Source organism: Penicillium coprophilum, assembly GCF_028826855.1.
Source record: "Penicillium coprophilum strain IBT 35676 chromosome Unknown utg000004l_segment0_segment0, whole genome shotgun sequence".
Lineage (NCBI taxonomy): Eukaryota > Fungi > Ascomycota > Eurotiomycetes > Eurotiales > Aspergillaceae > Penicillium > Penicillium coprophilum.
Genome location: NW_026622723.1, coordinates 2,678,257 through 2,697,488, shown reverse-complemented (window position 1 = coordinate 2,697,488; position 19,232 = coordinate 2,678,257). Strand labels below are relative to the sequence as shown.

The following is a 19,232-nucleotide window of genomic DNA, read 5'->3' as shown; positions in this document are numbered from 1 at the left end:
TTCCATCGCATGTGATTCCCAATTGATCTGCACGTGTATGGAAAAGTTGTCAACATGGCTCATGGTCACCACCGTCACTCGCGCATTGGCAAGCTAATTAGCGCCAGGCGCCGCGGGGGGGGCCGTTGATAAACAAGATGCGGGCTCTGATTTACTTGAGGATGATCTATTTCAAAATCCTATCCTTCCCGCTACTGTTATACTTCCGGATGAAAATCGCGACTCGAAAAACTCTCTGTGTCTTGAACATGGAATGAATGAATCGGGTCCATTACTTGAAAAACGAGACGAAACTACCTCCGCCGACCCAACTGTTATTGAGACTGTATTGCAGATAGTCGACGCCAGCTCACACACCCTCCCTCAGTCGACCGATACTGATATTCCGATGACGATATCGGTTTCTGCGGACGCCAGTAGCACTCTCCCGGACGCGGACAGCTTGACTGCAAGTGCGAGTGCGACTCTGATTGCGAGTGCGAGTGCCTCTATAGACTTAGGACTGTTGAACTCGTTGACGCCCGCCCCTGCTATCCAGCCAACAACATCGCCACTACCCCAAACATCATTTTCAAGCAACTCCACGATCTCAACTCAGACCTCTTTGGCCACTTCCTCGAACTCTACAACTCAAATCACATCAACATTAAAATCTGCCTCAGCAACAGTCATCAATTCGTTTGCATTGACCTCCACTCCCCTTGTCGGTCCTTCTAGCTCTATTCCCTCTGTTACGACGACATCCACTCAGGTGCACAATCACTGGTCATATTCCGGTTCTAGCTCCGACTTCAGTTTCAACCCCAGCTTCAGCTTCACCTCCAGTCCCACTTCAACTCACACTTCTAGTTCTAGTTCCAATGACTGGACGAGCCCGACGTCCAGCACAGACTACACAACCTCTTCGTCAGCTGTGTATGGTGGTTCTGAGTCAACTGAGTCAGCGACTGGTACTGGATCTGCGCCAACTACAAGTGAAACGAACGCCTCGGGGGGTCCAACAATCGACCCCGAGACATCTAAGATTGTGGGCGGTGTAGTGGGATCAGTTGCCGGGCTTGCCCTCATCCTTTTCCTTATATTTTACTACCTCCGCCGCCGAGGACTCTTCATGGCAAAAATGGGACGTCCCAATATGTTAGGTGACGCAGCAGCAGGGGCTGGAGCAGGGGCCGGGTCTCGAGAAGTCGTCGAGCGGCGCGAAAGCAACGATCCCCTCTTCACAGCCTCATACCTCGCCCCCGCATTCATGAAGCGATGGCGCCAGTCAACAGCAACAATGCGCTCTGATAGCACGATCGACTCTGCCCCCAGCGAGCGCGGATTCCAAAAGATCTCCGGCAGAAAGCTTCCTCCCGTCTTTACCCACGGCGGCGACGGATATGGCGGCGGATTAGACGGCGATTCCCCCACCATACCAGGCTTCACTGCCACCTCCCCAGCTACGGGACCAATGGGATCACCTTCCTATGCTCCGCCCCCAACCTCGCAATATGGCGGTATGCCCCTGGACTCAAAATACACCCGCGAGGTTGAAGAGCCCGCCCCACCCCTGCGGTCCAACCCTGTACACCTCCCTATCTCCAGCTCGGTCAACGTCGCTACCCCGATCACTATCACACCGGCCCACCCCATTGCACAACCCCAGAGCGCAGTACCTTTCGCGCCACCACGGCCAGATGCGCTCGGTCGCAGTCTGCATAGCTTTGACGGTAGTCGAAGCAGCCGCTTCACTGAGGTCATTGACCCGTGATTGTGAATGTGATATGGGACACGTGAAATGATGGGAATGAAATGACGGGTGGGGTGCATGCCCTGAGATCGGACTCCGAGGCTTGGCCCCGATCGTGCCTTTTTGATTGTTAATATTTTCTGTTCGATTCTACCTTTTTGTGCTGTCAAGCGCATTTCCTGTCTTTGATTGTCACTTTGTTATATTTTCTCTTTCATCATTGATACCCCCCCCCTTCTTTCTCTCTTCTCACTTCTGCCCTTTTTTCTCTCACTTACTTTCTTGTTTAACCCCATTTTCCTGGATATTTTCTATTTACTCTTGATGTTCGTGTCATTGTGGATATATATTATTTTGTTATTTTAGTATGGATGATTACTGTATGAGTCAAGGCCTAAGTGGTATCAGCTCAGATGATCAATGTAATCTGAAGCTGTCGAGCTTCACATATGAAACCTTGTGCCTCTGTCATGAACAGACGGTAAGAAGTAATCAAGTTTTGGCTTATGTGTAGATGACCAGAAGTCCAAGCCCTGGCGGTTGCCCAAATGCGCCGTGTAACATGAGTTGCCTCGAATATGTCATGGCCATGCATGCCGACCACGTGGCAAGGTCGGTGAGACGAGTATTGCAAATATCATTTCTTCCAGGACTGCTTCATCTGACATGTAAGACTTCAGTCGTCTGAGACTACCAGCAGTTGGGTTAGATATCCCTTCTCGTATACCTGTTTGCCTGGCGAGTCAAAAGAGATGGATTTCCTCGAGCGCTTGGCAAACCAGTCTCACTTCCAATTCATCTCTGTAGGCGTCAAATGGCCGAAGGAGAGACAGTGTTGATGACATCCATTTGAAAGCAGGCGCTGGTCCCAGCATTGTTCAAGATTCGTGTCAAATGAGGCTCGGTAGGCCCGTACCTGTCAAGATATTGGCATCGTCTCAACCGTATCCGCTTTTACGTGTCCGAGGACCACATTTGGGCCATATCTCCTCTTACAGCCACTGTCAATTGCTCAGGTGCTGTGTTGAAGTACGAGTGCTTCTGCCTTGATACTCCAGGTTCTCGTAGTAGCCTTGTCTTGAGGCAAACTCATTCAATATCACTGTCACCTATTGCACTGCCCTTCCACGACCCAGCTGGTGATGTTTCTTGCCTCCCGAGTCCTACTAGAGCTCATGAGGCTCCTGCCATAGTGTGAGCCGTACCGCCACACCTTATGCGCACCGCCACAATAACGCCACATGACGATCTCGTCTTCCTGTTGACCTCCTTTCACCCGGAAAACATCCAGTTACTTACTCCATAGTAGTGGCGGATTAATGGCTTGCGAAGCCATGTCATTTTCTGTGTGCCTTGATAGGTTTCCACAGTGTCGCATGGTCAGTCATGACGCGCACAGTCTAGCCGCTCAAGTGGACACTCCCCCAGAAACCTAGAACAGACATTACCAAGCCCCATGATGAGACGTACGAAGTATTGTCTCCTTTCTCCGTACTTGCGCTCATTATCAAACAATGCCAATACACCTACAGGAAGTATGAGAGATGAAAATTGTGTTATGACCCATGATTGGATGATCATCTCAATCGAGGCGCAGCTCCTTGGCGCACATTAACAAATTCCTAACGCTCTCACATTGGATAGATACTTGTACTTGGCATAGCGCTATTTGACGGCTGATCACAGACTTTTAGGTATGCATGTATGGACGTGAAGAAATGGAGCTAGAGTTTGAGATCAGAGCACCAGCGCGTAAATTCTTGGGCTTTGGCTAGGGATGCCTATGAAGTTTGCCTCCATAATATTATACAACTCTGTAGCCCCTGTTCCAGTTAACTAAGATTATCTTACCGCGCAGAAGGGGGCTGTGTTTTGTACAAGATCCTGATAAAGTGGCAACACCCTGACTTTACAAGTATATTTTACTTTCTGCGATAGCCCTCACTTTATTGAGTGGATATTTTATATCCCTCTTATACTTGGCGGTCTTGCACGCTCGTTACGAATTGCCTGGAATTTGACTAAGATCCTCGGCGTTCTGGGCAGATCCTTGAGAAGTACTACACAGCCCCAAAATATTGGGAGGGGAAAAGATAAACAGAGGGTCTTCGGGATCCCGGCATACGAAACGTTGATATTGAATATCATACGAACTGCAGCGCCATTTTTCAATTCGCAAATTTCTCCTGGTCTCGATGCCATTTGCGCTCTATGTCTTCAAACAATGACTCCCGTCAGGGCTCATTATTGAGCCCTGTTATAGTGACAGACTTTTCGGGCAGAGAGGTTGGTCACCCAAGCCATCCTATAAACACCTGAACTCTTTCGCTGATCATCTCATCTCATCTTCTGATTTTCCAGCGATCTATATCTACAGCCTCTTCTGCGTGGTCAGGTCCGACAGATATAAACCAGAGCCCAACTTCTCCTGTCTCGCCAGATATGGCGTGGAATCAACCAGACCCAGCGCGGCTGATGGTCCAAAGTGCCTCACATCGACAATCACAGTCGATTGATGGCGATACACTGCGTCCGCGGGCGGACTCATTTGCTTCTTCTGCAGATACGGTAGTTCGCTCGCGGGCAAACTCTGAAGTAAATTCCACACAATCTTCCAAAGATGCTTATGATGATGTATCGTTGGCGGATGCATTGAAGCCGGATCCTCGGGATGAAGCTGATTTCCAAGTCGAGGATAATCGGTTTGCGTTTTCCCCCGGCCAACTAAACAAAATGCAGAATCCCAAGTCTCTAGCTGCATTCCATGCTCTCGGCGGCTTGCAGGGGCTGGAGCGTGGTCTACGCACAGATCTAAATGCCGGTTTGTCAATAGATGAAGGGCGTTTGGAGGGAAATGTCGACTTTCAGGATGTGACACCACAACACACAGCTGCAGTGAAATCTTTACCAGCCAACACTTCGGCGCCGGCGCCGGCGTCAGCAGCTGGTAATGGCTCATCTTTTGAAGACCGCATTCGTGTCTTCAGTCAGAATAAACTACCCGCTCGGAAATCGACCGGTTTCCTGAGACTGTTCTGGATTGCTTATAACGACAAAATCATTATATTATTGACAATCGCCGCTGTGGTCTCACTATCCCTAGGGATATACGAGACCGTGTCAGAAGGCACAGGCGTCGACTGGGTGGAAGGAGTCGCCATCTGCGTGGCTATTCTGATTGTTACAATTGTCACGGCTGCCAACGATTGGCAAAAAGAGAGACAATTTGCCAAACTTAATAAGCGGGTAAGTATCCCCATACCAAACTCGAAAGTGTGAGCATATCTAACATCCCAACAGAACGATGACCGTGAAGTCAAAGTCACCCGCTCGGGCAAAACCAATATGATATCAATCTACGATATAATGGTCGGTGACATCCTCCATCTCGAGGCAGGTGATGCCATCCCCGCGGATGGCATTCTAGTTACAGGTTACGGTGTAAAGTGCGATGAGTCTTCCGCCACCGGCGAGTCGGATCAAATGAAAAAAATCACCGGCCATGAAGTATGGCAGCAAATTGTCGACGGCAGGGCAACTAAGAAACTCGACCCGTTCCTGATCTCTGGTAGCAAGGTCCTTGAAGGTGTGGGGACTTACGTTGTCACCAGTGTTGGGCCGTATTCTACCTACGGACGGATCTTGCTGTCGTTACAGACTCCCAATGACCCAACGCCGCTTCAGGTCAAGCTGGGTAAGTTGGCGGATTGGATTGGATATATGGGTACAGCGTGAGTTAACCCTACTTACTTCCTTTTTTTTTTTTTGTACGGGTCACTGATGATAGTTTACAGAGCTGCTGGTATTCTGTTCTTCGTTCTCCTTTTCCGATTTGTAGCCGATCTTCCCAATCACCCGGAGAGGAACGGTGCTATGAAAGGCAAAGAGTTTGTGGATATTCTTATCGTTGCTGTCACGGTTATTGTTGTCGCTATTCCAGGTAAGAGTTCATGCTTTGCAAGATTATATGAGCTATGCTGACCTCCATTTTCTTCTAGAGGGCCTTCCATTGGCAGTAACACTGGCTTTGGCATTTGCTACCACCCGAATGGTCAAGGAAAACAATCTCGTCCGTGTCCTTCGTGCATGCGAGACAATGGGCAATGCCACGGTCATCTGCTCTGATAAAACAGGTACATTGACACAGAATAAGATGACTGTTGTGGCTGGAACCTGGGGCTCGGATCAGGGCTTCAGCCAAAGAACCGAAGATGAAGGTGTGGAGGGCTCAATGACTATTTCGGCTGTTTCCCAGCAGCTATCGGCCCCCGTCAAAGATTTGATCATCAAGAGCATTGCTTTGAACTCGACTGCATTTGAACAGGAAAAAGACGGCGCCATTGATTTTGTCGGTAGTAAGACCGAGGTCGCTATGCTTCAGTTGGCCCGCGATTATATGGGAATGGACCTTGCCTCGGAGCGTGGTTCCGCTGAAATCGTCCAACTGTTTCCTTTTGACTCCACCAGGAAATGCATGGGTATCGTTTACCGTGCTCCTGGTGTTGGCTACCGACTCCTTGTCAAGGGAGCGTCCGAGTTGATGGTTGGCGTCTGCACCTCAGAAATTGTCAACATCGATACTTCTAAAGAGAGGCCTGATGTGGAGCAGCTTTCTGAAGCACAGAAGCAGCACCTCCTCGAGCTCATCGACGGTTATGCTCACAAATCTCTTCGGACAATTGGCATGGTCCACAAGGATTTCACAGCCTGGCCACCGGCCGGGGCCAAGCATTCTGAAGATTCTTCCGCAAACTTCGATGATATTTTCCACGATATGACCTGGGTCGGAGTCGTAGGTATCCAAGACCCCCTCCGCCCTGAAGTCCCTGGGGCCATTCGCAAATGCCACTCGGCAGGCGTCCAGGTCAAGATGGTGACTGGTGACAATGTTGCCACTGCCACTGCTATTGCATCTTCTTGTGGAATCAAGACAGAAGATGGATTGGTCATGGAAGGTCCCAAGTTCCGCCAACTCACAAACGCTGAGATGGATGAAGTTGTTCCCCGCCTGCAAGTACTGGCACGATCATCCCCCGAAGACAAACGAATCTTGGTCGAACGGCTCAAGGCCCTCGGCGAAACGGTCGCTGTAACAGGTGACGGTACCAATGATGGTCCGGCTTTGCGGACTGCAGATGTCGGCTTCTCCATGGGTATTGCTGGTACCGAGGTCGCGAAGGAGGCGAGTTCGATTATTCTGCTGGATGATAATTTCAAGTCCATTATCACAGCAATTGCCTGGGGACGAGCTGTCAATGACGCCGTTGCCAAGTTTTTGCAGTTCCAGGTCACGGTCAATATCACAGCCGTGGTACTCACCTTCGTGTCATCTGTGTACAGCAGTGAGAATGCTAGTGTCTTGACCGCTGTCCAGCTACTCTGGGTAAATCTTATTATGGACACCTTTGCTGCCCTCGCCTTGTGAGTTGCCTTGCTTGTTCCTTATCTATTTTCTTGGACTTTATGCTAACGCTTTGGGAAAACAGAGCTACCGATGCCCCGACTGAACAAATTCTCGACCGCAAGCCTGTCCCCAAACATGCCTCTCTCTTCACATTGACCATGTGGAAGATGATTCTCGGCCAAGCAGTTTACCAGCTAGCCATTACATTCATGCTCTATTTTGCAGGCGAGAAGCTCCTCGGTGCCCATCTCAGCTCAGATCCCGAGATGCGTGCGAAGGAGCTCTCGACCGTGGTCTTCAACACTTTCGTGTGGATGCAGATCTTCAACGAATTCAACAACCGCCGCCTCGACAACAAATTCAATATCTTTGAAGGCATGTTCCGCAACTACTGGTTCCTAGGGATCAACACCATCATGGTCGGCGGTCAAATCATGATCATTTACGTGGGCGGCCAAGCATTCTCCGTGACTCGTTTGAGCGGCACCCTCTGGGGGGTGTGTATTATCTGCTCTATTGCCTGTTTGCCCTGGGCTATCGTGCTTCGGCTCATTCCAGACTACCATTTCGGTATCGTTTTCAATGCCGTTGTTGGCGGTATGGCTATTATTTTGCGCCCGCTTTCCAAAGGGTGCAAGGCAATTGGTCGTGGTATTAGGTCCTTCTTTAGACCCGTGAAGCGCTTCACTCGCCGTGTTGTCAACAAGCGGAAGTCAGAGGATGAAGTCGAGTTGAACCCGCAGCCTGCAAACTCTGCTGATCCCGAAGAGGCTCCTGAGAGACTTGAACAGAATAAGCAAAAGACTCCTGAACGCCCTATCACACCTCCACTGGTCGTCGTTCCCCCTATCACAATTACGACATCTCCTTAGTTTGTCATTTGAGCGTTGTTATTAGCATTTGGTGGCTGTGTGATATTTTTTTGTTGCGCTGTTTGTTTCTAAAGCGTTGGGATTGATAGAGGATGTATATATATATACCATCGAAAAAAACCACTCTTTTGCGTTAATCATAAAAATTTGATTCTCTCTACACGGAAAACATATAGCAAATCAGTAGCCTTGTTCCATAGCCTACTCAATATTAAGAAAGCAAAAGCCTCCAGGCAACTGGGTTAAGGTACTATATGTTTATGCCTCAGGCCACACACCCTGTCTACCAAGTGTCCAGCTCCATCTCCCGTGGACTCCCCAATTGACTCCGCATTACCCTGTCGACTCACCTTGACTCTTATCTGTGATCAGTTAGTCTGATCTCTGTTTCTCTCAAACACACATTAATCTTTCATTCTATCCCCATTGGATCTCATACCGCTCGGAGACGTGCCCACGTCACTAGTAATCTCCCCGCTTCCGCCCACCGCACCGATATACCAAACAGACCAACAGGCAGCTCCTCCAAAGCTCCATAACCCACTCGACTCGCTCGACCAACAACTTGATCAAGACCCATTTCGATCCAGCTTCCGCCCCCAATAGAACCCCAACCGCCACCATGTCGCAAATCAATTACCGCACCATCAACGTTGATGCCCTGGACCCCGAGTCCTCGACCAACTTCCCCATGGAATCCCTTCTCCCCGCCACACTCCCTCAAGCCGCAAGCGCTAGTGACGCCGCCAATGCCGCAACACAGGTGCGCCAGATGCTGCGCGGCGGGGACCCCGAGGGTGCTCTGCGGACTGTCCTCGACACAGCGCCCCTGGGCGGCGACGACCGTGCTAAGGAGGTGCATCTTGCTACCGTCATCGATGTGCTGCAGGGTATCCGGCAGGGTGAGATGACCCGCATCCTGGAGGGCGTGTGCAGCGGGGATGGCGGTGCCGAGCGGGCGGATTGCTTGATGAAATACCTGTACGTGGATTACCGTTGCCGATTTTCAGAGAATGTGAAGTCATGGATTTAATTGCTAATTCAACAATATTAGGTACAAGGGAATGTCTTCGGCTGCTCCTGGTGGTGGTGCGCAGACGCCAAAGAAGGTGGTTTCGCCTCAGAACACAGGCTTCTCGCAAATCCAGGCTCGCAACTTGGCCGAGGGTGGTGGTGGCCAGCAGATGAGCGTTTTGTTGAGCTGGCACGAGAAGCTTGTGGAGATTGCTGGTACTGGGTCGATTGTGCGGGTCATGACTGATCGTAGGACGGTTTGAGCGGAGAAAACAGCATCGGATGGAGGTTCGTTTCTTATGATTTACATTTGACTGTTTTCTTTTGTTCTCGTCTTCTTGGCAGAGGCTTGCATTCCATACATCTCTGTGGATGATATTTCTCTGGTGTCGCTTTAAGCGTAGTTTTACATTATTATATTGTGACAAAATATTGGGCTCTTTCTCTTTGCCCTTTTGTTTCCATTCTTCATGGTTTATTAAAGTCACCTCCCTCGAGCACATCCTTGAGGTTAATATCGCCGCTTCCACGCTGCAATGGCTGCGACTGGCCCTCGCCTTCCTTCCATCCGATCATAAAGATCAACCGGAACGTCGCCGGAATACCACGGTCACCGTCCTGCATATGCAGGGAACGATATATAGCCTCATTAGCCAACAGGACGTCCCGTGAGAGCGGTGCCATGTCACGGTTCATGATAGCGTTACTCTCGCCCATCGCCTGCAAATCCTTCATAAGCGCAAAGGTATCTGGGAACTCGACCACAATATCCTCGACATCAACAGTAAGCATCTTGAACCCAGCACGTCCCAACAAGCTCCCGACATCCTTGACATCCGCCAGAGGCGACACATGCGGACTCACACCACCGCGTCGCTCCATATCAGCCAGTTGCAGCGACCCGCGCAGCTCGTACAACGTATCACCACCAAACATGGCCGCAATAAATGGCGCATCGGGCTTCAGAATCGTGTTGACCTGTGCTAGCAGCGCGGGCAGGTCGTTGATCCAATGGATCGAGAGCGAGGAGAGCACTGCATCGAAGCTGTTTGGTGCATACGGCAAGGTCTCCAGGTCTGGAATCACATCCCGCTGGATATCGACTTCCTTGTTAAACGGCTCGTTGTCGTCGCGGTGTAGCAGCGCATGCGATGTCTCCACACATGTCAGCTTCGAGATCTTTTTCGATAGTGGTGGTGTGATGACTCCTTCCGGCATGGATGAATCGAGGTCGGGGGATGTGATAGCTCGGGCGATGTTGCAGCTGTTCGCGCCTAGATCTAGAACGTTTGGAAAGTCGCGTTTAATGTCCTACTCATGGTAAGGGAAGCTCCTGTCAGTGGATTATCTTTTTTTGTTCTTTCTAGTTCTGCGCTTTTTTCCGCGCTTGCTTAAATGAGTGACTTACCAGTAAGCGCTCACATAACCGCATTGCTACCTCATCTTTCAGGTAGTCGACCTTCCGACTCTCTTCGACATTCCGGGCTGCCCGATCTTTTTGGAGGTGCTTGACTTTGCGGTTGAAGACTTCAAGCATTGGGTTGCCGGGCGTCTGGCTAGCATATTTTCGGATAGAAATTGTTGGGGCAAAGCTTCGCCTTAAGAGGCTAGCACGAAATGTCTGTAGAGATAGCATTGTGGTTGTATAATGAATATGGAGGATTCTAAACCCTCAAGCATGCAAGTCCATGGTTTTGCGGCGATGGCGGGCAGAAAATGGCGGGATCTGACGTCGATTGTTGATGCGGAAGAGCTCCCTCTCCGCAGACCGTGGACTTTCTGCAATTGGTGTTTCCGACACACTTGACCTGGCGTCGGCTCAGACTCCTGAATTGTGCATATTGTGCACAGCGCATTGAGCGTGGCAGAACAATTGCAACCGCTGCTCGGGTAAGTCATACGCGCCAACACGCTCCTCTGGGGTCTCTGATTTGGCGCAACAAGCTTGGGATCCTGGAAATTAAGATATTTTTACTCGAAAAGATAAGCCATCTGATAGACACGAATTCTCTATCAGTCAACCTGTCTACTACATTCCGCTATTCAGCTCCCGACCCCACAAATACGAAGCATGATTTGACCCAAATACACTCGAAAGCTACCACACACCACCTCGCTCCCTCCTCCACGTCGATATCAGAATGTCGCGTCCTTTCCCATATACCTTTATATCATGCCCCTGCGCCGACACTCCGGTCCCCGATCCAGCGAGGAAACGAAAGTCGAGGGAGTCCCCGCAGAAGTCACCACATAAACCATCACCCGAGCGGGCAAACACAGACCAAGACAAGAATTTGGCAGCAAAAGAGGAGCAACAAGCAGAGGATGAGGATGAGGATGAGGATGAAGAGCAAACATTCGATCCCCGCTCTCCACGGTCCAACTTCTCGCTGTATCCGCCCGAACAGCTTCTCTACTGCGAGGAGTGCCATCAGATCAAATGCCCCCGATGTATTACGGAGGAAATTGTGAGCTGGTATTGTCCTAGCTGCTTGTTTGAAACCCCGAGCAGTATGGTGCGGAGTGATGGGAATCGGTATGTACTAATGGGTGCTTGCTTGTCTTCGAAAACCCGCTAACACACGCATATCTATAGGTGTGGCCGGAATTGTTTCAATTGTCCTGTCTGCACGGCTCCGCTGGCTGTCAGTACCATTGAGAATGCTACAGGGAACGGGCCTCAGCAGGGTCCGTGGGTGTTGTCTTGCGGATACTGTCTCTGGACGACGTTAGACATCGGCATCAAATTCGACAAGCCGACGAATATCCGCAGTCAACTGCAAAAGATGACAGACTCCACTGCCCCGGCTATACTGGACCGCTCGAGGCAAGGTTCTCGCGCTTTTGGAGATCTGAAACATCCGTTGTCCAGCTACGCATCGATTGATGAACCATCCAATGCACGCGAGCGTGATGGAGAGCAAGCTGCACCGAAAGACGAAGCGGCCGCATCTCCAATGGGCACGGATGCCCGGTTCGCAGCCCTGAAAAGCTTTTACCGTACACAGATTGCCGAGACATCAAACTCGCCAAATGATCACCTTAGCTCGGAATTTGGGTTCTCCTCACCTGGCGCCCTAAACCGTCTCATGTCTCTCTACACATCTTCGTCACGACTAAGCGGGCTATATGGTGGCAGCAAAAAACCCAAATCCAAGCCACCTGTTATGCGCGAAGCGCTGACAACGAGCGAGGGACTTCAGATCGCCCCAGAAAACAACGAGACAGACATGATTGCACGTCTTCAGTCTCCAGAATGTGGGTGGGATGGTATGGCTTCGATAGACCAGCGCGCAACCCAATCACCGGAAGCCCGCTTCGTCGACGATCTCCTCCCACTCCCAGTTCTCCTCCGCACCAAGCGAGCCAAGCGCTGCAAGTCCTGCAAGCACATCCTCGTGAAACCCGAGACCAAGCCGCAATCTACTCGCTTCCGCATCCGCCTCATTGCCCTTAGCTACATCCCCCTCCCAACCCTCCGACCTCTAGCCCTCTCTTCCTCATCGGCCCTTCCAGCCATGGCCCAAACCACCGACCTCAACTCCCTCCCACCCCTGCGGCCAATCCACGTCCTCCTTACCCTCAAAAACCACATGTTCGACCCAGTCCGCATCACCCTCGCCACGCCCCCCGTGACCCCAGGCCAGGTTGCAACGAAAGTCACAGTTCTCTCTCCGCAGTTCGAGATTGGCGCAAACAGCGATGTTTGGGATGAGGCGTTGCAGGGTACATCTGCGCCCTTGACGAGTGACTCTCGCTCCGCTGTTCTACGCGGAGTCCCCGAGGCAGGCAAGGTCTGGGACAAGGGCCGGAACTGGACGACGGTCGTGTTGGAGGTTGTCCCTGGTACATTGCCTGGAAGTAGTGCAGAAGGTGGTGATGGGAGTCCCAATACCGGGACTAATGATGAGGATGTCGTGGCCGTTGCGGCTTCCAAGCAGGATGAGGATGTGCTTGAGATTCCGGTTTTCGTTCATATGGATTGGGATGCGGATGCGCAGCTGGATCAGCAGAATGTTGGGAAGGGGTCTAAGCTTGATGATAAGGTTACCAGGGAGTTGGCTTATTGGATGGTGCTTGGTGTGGGGAGAATTCAGCCTTCGTTGTAGATACATGTCATTTTGTCCATCTTCGCGTTGACTGCTTTGCGTTTTTATACTTTTCATACCCCGAGTGTACTGGTTTTTTTTCCCCGTTGATAGAAGCATCCGCATATACGATTACTATTGTCTTGTGAGCTTTCGATTCGACTGTATCAAGTAAATAGCACAACAGAACATAAGCTACTTGACCTAATCATGGGTATATACCATGAAGATATATCCCAGAATTATATCTGGATATCCTCAGGCTATCAATCCTATAATCTACAAGCAGTCTAGATCCCAATCCCAGCCAGACAGAGCCATCTAGAAAAGAAGCAAGGTAAAGTCGGAATTGTTGAATTGGAATACTATCAGATATTCCATCCCACCCTCATTAGATCGGGAGAGAGAGAACTCAACTCCATCGCCTCACCCAGAGCTCACACCGGACACAAACACTATGCAACCAGTGACTGGGGGCAAAAAAAGAAAAGAGAAAAAACCGTCAATGCATTTTTATGGAGATCATCTCTTTGGAACCCATCAATGGCGTTGAATCTAGCAACAATTCAAAACTAGAAACAATGCCATTCTCCCACGCATCAACCGAGCACATTCCAAGCCCCTAGCCCCCAAAAAAAGTCAAAGTGAACAATGAATTTTAAATTGTGCATTTAGAACTCAGCGCCGCTCTGGGGGAACTCGAAGGCAACGGAGCGGCCGGTGAGGCGGCGGTAGACCTCGCCGTAGGCATCGAGGCGGTGGTCGACACCACCACGCTCCTTCTCGTCGAGGATGACCTTGAGGGTCTTGGAGCCGTCCTCCTTGGTGCGGGTGCGCTTGCCGACAATCTCGACGGGGTAGACGAGGTCGGAGAGAATGGCGTCGTGGACAGCAGTCAGAGTGCGGGAGCGGGGACGCTTCTGGGTCTGGGTGGTGCGCGAGTTGACGGAGCGCTTGGGGCGGGGCAGAATGCGGCGCTGAGCAACGAAGAGGACGTGGCGGTCGGAGAACTTCTTCTCGAGCTCACGGGTAAGACTGGAGTTGGTGTTAGTTTTCGGGTTGTTCTTTTTTGGAATATCTTCTTGGCTTGTTGGTCCGCTCGTCTTGGAAAGGACTGATGGTTGCTTACCGCTGCTGGATCTTGTGGAAGTTGGCCAGGAGGGGAACGGGGACGAAGACAATGATGGCCTTCTTGCCGTGGCCGACCTCAACCTAGATAACGAGAATGAATGTCAGAGGATTGTCCGGTTCAAAGTGTCGTGCACACAGAAACTGAATCTCCTCCTGGAACGGCGTCTTGCTCTGCGAATTTTCATATCCATTTGCATGTCGCCTCCTTTGTTGATGATTCCTCTCCTTGTTGATGACTTTTTGGCGTTGGTGGACATGAATTGAAATCAATCCACAAATCCGACCAATATACCCCGGAGCATCGAAAATCCCTCGAAAATTTTAAAGACGCCATTCCAGAACGATTCAATTCGCATGCCGGGAGCTTCGGGCAACAATTCTTACCTCGCGGGCAGAGACGAACTGCAGGGGACGAAGGCTGGCCTTCAGGTCCTGTGTGTTGCTCTCGAGGTCGTAGAGAGCGCCGGCGATCGCGGTCTCCAGCTCGGAGGGGTGCTGCCGGGACGGCGAGTTGGGGGCGATCTTGTTGATGGCAGCCATTATTGCGAGCGACGGGGTGCTGCGGGAAGTGCTGGTGGTGATGTCGACGGAGGGGAGGTTCGCAGATTGAATCGAATGGGAATTTGCTGTGGGATCGGCGCATTCGCTTAGGGTGCACTACTTCCTGTTTGGGTTTAGTGCGGCCGCCTTAGGGCTCGTTGCTAATTCGTGGATTGCCGCTGAAGGAGATCCACTATCTGACTCGCCTTTGGTTGACAACTACCCCAGGACCTTTTTATGGCGATAGTGTTCTCCTCTTTACTGTCATGTAGGTATGGGGATTATTCCCGATTGCTAATGCAGATTTCGGAAAAAAAAAAGAATTAACATTTTAATCACATTGTTGAAACGAGGTGTCTCTCGGGGAATAGCACACTGTAGACTATAAGACCACACGGAGTCTCCATTGGAGCCGGGAACAAGCAAAAAATCGCAAAAAAAAAAGCAAGCAAGAAAGACGCCTGTATCCATGGAAATAATTGCAAGAACATCTGCCAAAAACAAAAGAAAGGCCAAAATCAGCAAGCGCAGCCCTCCTTGGCCGTGGCAGCGTTACGATCATCCAGGTTGACCAGTGATTCTTCTGCTGACCGACCCAACGAAGTCTGGCCAGTTCCCGCACCGGTACCCCGACCAGTCTTCAGACTGCTCTCGGGGATAGCATTGGCAATTGCCGTGAAGACATCCACAACATTGGTTCCAGTCTTGGCGCTAGTCTCGAAGAACAAAAGACCTTCTTCCTCCGCATAGCCGGTAGCCTCCCTTGTTGATACCTTGCGGGCATCACCGGATACGGCATCCTGCACATCATCTTCCTCGTTGGCGCCTTCCTCGCCATCCTGTGCCTGCTCAGATTCGCCCTGTGCAGCGACAGCGGCCTCGGAAACATCTCCGCCGTCGTTGGTCAAGTCCAGCTTGTTACCAACGAGGGCAATGACGATTCCAGGGCTCGCTTGGCGCTGTAACTCGGCGACCCAGTGCTTGGCTTTTATCAGCGAGGAGGGTTTTGTGACGTCGTAGACAACAAGCGCTGCCTGCGCGTTACGGTAGTACATCGGGGCGAGCGAAGCGAATCGCTCCTGGCCGGCGGTATCCCAGATCTCAAACTTGATCGTGCGCGTAGGAAGGGAACATTTTTGCGTCAGAAATGCGGCTGGAGAATGACGTTAGTTAACCATCCTAAAGCAAAGTCCTATTGGAGGGGTTGGGTGGCCTGTTTGCGGGGAACAATTCCATTTCAGACACAATATACTGCCCCTGGATGCTCCAAAAAGTATATCATCTACCAGGGGCAGTCTTTCTTGTCTTATGGGGGCTAAGTCCATAGGAAAATCTTACCGCCAATGGTTGGTTCCTTGTTCTCCTGGAAATCATCGTTGACGAAGCGGAGGACAAGAGATGACTATGAGGGAATAATAAGATATGGTTAGCTGTTTGGAATCGTGTAACATGGCGAATAGAGGAGTAGTACCTTGCCCACTGCGGCCTCTCCTAGCAGCACAAGCTTGACACTGCTGCTCGGCTTCGGGGTATTTGCGCTCGCTGACTCGGACATAGCTGAAAGAACGAAACAGTGAGATCAAGGTAACAGTCAGGCCTTCTGTAGGTAATGTGATTCAACTTCGATCGGCGATCAGGCGACCGGATGAGGTGGCAGATTGATTCAGCTGGTAACCGCAGGTCGGGGAATGGGGCTGCCTAGAAGTGAGACAGGAGATGGGGCACGAGTCACTGTTCTTGCGCTCGTATTGGGGGAGTAATCAAGTTCTTGTCAAGGAATGAGAAATGCAAAGGGTAGTATAGACGTTACCAAGACAAGAGTGATTGATCCTGAAGTTGGAGAGAGGCGGAGGTTGATGATGATGGGTGCCTCGATTGGGCTTAGCGTGGTCCGTCTGTCACCAGTCACCGGAAACATGTCTGAGATTGAAGTATACAACTGACATACTTCCCGTATTTGCATTTGCTTTGCTTATACTTCTATTGAGGCTTAATTTATCCATATCTATTTGAAGAGACTGACGTAAGAGCTAATCTCGATATTCAATCATGTCCCGCCATATTGATATCTCACATCATTAGATACAATGCACCAATGATGGCATGCAGATGACACGGACATGGCTGTCGGGATAGGAACATTTGGAAACGGGGAGCCCGAAGACACGTACTATGACTTGGTAAAAGGTAGGTCAACACGAGATAAACATGTTCCTGGCACCTTGACAACTGTCGCAGATTAGGCTAGTGCCCGACTGGCCTAGGTGATGTCGGGTGCCAGTTAGGAAAGACCCTGGTCAGGCTCGGGAGCTATCTGCCGGTACACTAGCCAGGTCCGCATCAACAATCGGGCTGTCGTTCCTGTCTCGGCATTAGTCGGTACGCAAATCTGCCCGATGTTAGCGCAACCGCGGCCGGTACGAGCGAAGTACGACCTGAGATGAGTACGAGTTTGTAAACTCGGGGTTACAGAGTCTATGAATGTACATGAAGCCGGAGTGGTATAGGCTAGCTGGTTGGAGAATGTAAAGAAACAAAAATCCATTGGCGCTAACAATTATGGTTTTGTGCGCAAGATATAATACACAGGCATCAACGTCAAAGTGTAAAAGCACAAACACTCATACAAATAAACATAGGAGCTGTACCTATCCAATAGTAAAACAAGAATAACAATCAAAGCATGCTATTGACCGTGAGGTCGAGGCTCTAGGTTCTGGTATCAGCCCATCCCATTCAATATTCCGTCCCGTCTATACCAAAACGCCGGTGAACAAAAGAAATAAACACAAAATAAACACAAAAGGCACTTTTTGGGATGGGGACCGTGGTATCGAGTCGTATCAGAGGTGAAGTAGAACGTGAGGTGAGGCGGAATAAGGTTCGAGGCCCGAAAAATAAGGATAAGGCGCATGTGCGAAGACGAGAGATCAAAAGTCGAAAGGGTAAAAAAAAAAGTGTCAACGCTTGGTATCCGAAAAGAAAATGCAGGCAGAATGTTGAGCCAAAATTAAAAAGGGTATAATGTCGCGCGATGCCCGCGAATAGGCAAGAAAAAAGAAGGGTATGGCCCGGGACCGGGACAAGAAAAGATAGTGTTACAGATATCTGAAGGATTCGGTCAGTTTTTGATGCCCAAAGGTATGTTCGGAGTGTGTCTTACCAAAATCAGGTAAAACTCCAAAACGCATATGCGTCAAAAATAACTCCAGCCACTGTTGGGCGCCAGACCATCCGAAACATGACCAAGTGGTGTAGAAAGCAATGTTGAGTATGACGAGGTTTCCGAACGACTTTATTTCGGCGGTGGTGGAGGAACGCCAGGCTTCTTCACCCCAGTTGTGTCGTAAGCTCCTCTTCCCATGTTGAAAGCAGATTGATCCCGAAGGATCATGTTAAGGTCTGCGGAGGAAGTCATGATTAGATGCTGAAAGACGGATTTTGGTTGGAAATAGGCGAGCTCTTAAATGCGCCAACGGTAGGGTGAGGAATGAGGTGGTATGAGACTTACCAAGTAAACACGACGTCGACGCCAGGATCTTATATAGATATTTCCTGGGAACAACAAAACGAAGTCCCAATCCAACCCCCCGTGAAAATTAATAAATCAATTTTTTTTTTAGAAAAAAAAAAATTAAAAATAAGAAGGCCCAGACAAGAACCGGTGCAGGCGATAGATATGAATGCAGTCGGATCGGAAAAGGCGGTCCTTTTGAAGAATCACCAGGATGCGGGATCCAACAGAATCGTAGGGCAGGAATGTGACGAAATTGGGGGGGAGGGGGGTCCCAACAAATGAGAATTGGAGTTTTGAGGTAAAAGCACAGGTCGAAGTTGGTTGCTTTTTATTAGGAGATCGGAAGCAAATCAAGGAATAAATGGAAATTCTCTCCAAATGATATGCGCTAGGGTGGCTGCAGCTAATCCATAAAAGTCGCGATCCGAACCAAGAAAACGGGCAGAAGGGATATGAAGTTGAGACGGCAAGGGAGCAAAGGAGTCCGGAACTGGCTCCGGTAGATCCGGACAAAGTTCAAATTGACGTATCGCAAGGGAGAAGGGAGAGGAAAGGAGGTAGGGGAGAAAGATGGTTATCAGGTATGTTCAAAGGAAACAAGAAGGGGGGATTGCGTTGATATAGACGTTTCCTCTTGTTTTTTTTATTATTTAAATCACATATCCTTTTTTTTCTCAAAACCAATAAAACAAATTCAAATTAGAAATTCAAATATACAAAATATACCAATATAGAAATATTTTAAAAAATACCGAATCAAATTTCTGGATATTTTTCTTTGTTTAGTACAGCGGCTCTCCCGTCCCCTGGTCCCGGGGAACAGGAACGCGAAATGTTCCCCCTTTCTTCTCCAACGTTTCTAATCTATAAGCTTACCATCTTACCTCCGTCTGTTGTATATTTTCGATATATAATTTCCAACTAGACAAAAAAA

The 19,232-nt window shown here is 49.9% G+C and overlaps 7 protein-coding genes across 7 annotated transcripts; 4 read left to right on the top strand and 3 right to left on the bottom strand.

The window, feature by feature from the left end:
• Window positions 1-54: 54 nt before the first annotated feature.
• N7500_005446 (uncharacterized protein) lies at window positions 55-1,753 on the top strand (the record flags this gene model as incomplete). The annotated part of the gene is made up of 2 exons (XM_056676591.1): window positions 55-73; window positions 102-1,753. The coding sequence occupies 2 exons, from the start codon at window positions 55-57 to the stop codon at window positions 1,751-1,753; spliced, it is 1,671 nt and encodes a 556-aa protein (XP_056531591.1).
• Window positions 1,754-4,174: 2,421 nt separating this feature from the next.
• pmcB (putative calcium-translocating P-type ATPase(PMCA-type)) lies at window positions 4,175-8,008 on the top strand (the record flags this gene model as incomplete). The annotated part of the gene is made up of 5 exons (XM_056676590.1): window positions 4,175-4,978; window positions 5,033-5,463; window positions 5,527-5,672; window positions 5,731-7,153; window positions 7,219-8,008. The coding sequence occupies 5 exons, from the start codon at window positions 4,175-4,177 to the stop codon at window positions 8,006-8,008; spliced, it is 3,594 nt and encodes a 1,197-aa protein (XP_056531590.1).
• A 622-nt stretch (window positions 8,009-8,630) lies between these two features.
• N7500_005444 (actin-related protein 2/3 complex subunit 5 family protein) lies at window positions 8,631-9,285 on the top strand (the record flags this gene model as incomplete). Its single annotated transcript, XM_056676589.1, has 2 exons — window positions 8,631-8,989; window positions 9,063-9,285. The coding sequence occupies 2 exons, from the start codon at window positions 8,631-8,633 to the stop codon at window positions 9,283-9,285; spliced, it is 582 nt and encodes a 193-aa protein (XP_056531589.1).
• A 205-nt stretch (window positions 9,286-9,490) lies between these two features.
• On the bottom strand, window positions 9,491-10,658 carry N7500_005443 (uncharacterized protein; the record flags this gene model as incomplete). The annotated part of the gene is made up of 2 exons (XM_056676588.1): window positions 9,491-10,333; window positions 10,431-10,658. 2 exons carry the CDS (start codon window positions 10,656-10,658, stop codon window positions 9,491-9,493), a joined length of 1,071 nt encoding a protein of 356 aa, XP_056531588.1.
• A 505-nt stretch (window positions 10,659-11,163) lies between these two features.
• N7500_005442 (putative dynactin Arp1 p62 subunit RO2) lies at window positions 11,164-13,131 on the top strand (the record flags this gene model as incomplete). The annotated part of the gene is made up of 2 exons (XM_056676587.1): window positions 11,164-11,558; window positions 11,619-13,131. 2 exons carry the CDS (start codon window positions 11,164-11,166, stop codon window positions 13,129-13,131), a joined length of 1,908 nt encoding a protein of 635 aa, XP_056531587.1.
• A 644-nt stretch (window positions 13,132-13,775) lies between these two features.
• N7500_005441 (40S ribosomal eS7 domain-containing protein) lies at window positions 13,776-15,049 on the bottom strand (the record flags this gene model as incomplete). Its single annotated transcript, XM_056676586.1, has 4 exons — window positions 13,776-14,145; window positions 14,240-14,322; window positions 14,626-14,898; window positions 15,044-15,049. The coding sequence occupies 4 exons, from the start codon at window positions 15,047-15,049 to the stop codon at window positions 13,782-13,784; spliced, it is 726 nt and encodes a 241-aa protein (XP_056531586.1). The 3' UTR covers window positions 13,776-13,781.
• Window positions 15,050-15,299: 250 nt separating this feature from the next.
• On the bottom strand, window positions 15,300-16,336 carry N7500_005440 (Rab family GTPase; the record flags this gene model as incomplete). The annotated part of the gene is made up of 3 exons (XM_056676585.1): window positions 15,300-15,934; window positions 16,120-16,183; window positions 16,253-16,336. 3 exons carry the CDS (start codon window positions 16,334-16,336, stop codon window positions 15,300-15,302), a joined length of 783 nt encoding a protein of 260 aa, XP_056531585.1.
• Window positions 16,337-19,232: the final 2,896 nt, after the last annotated feature.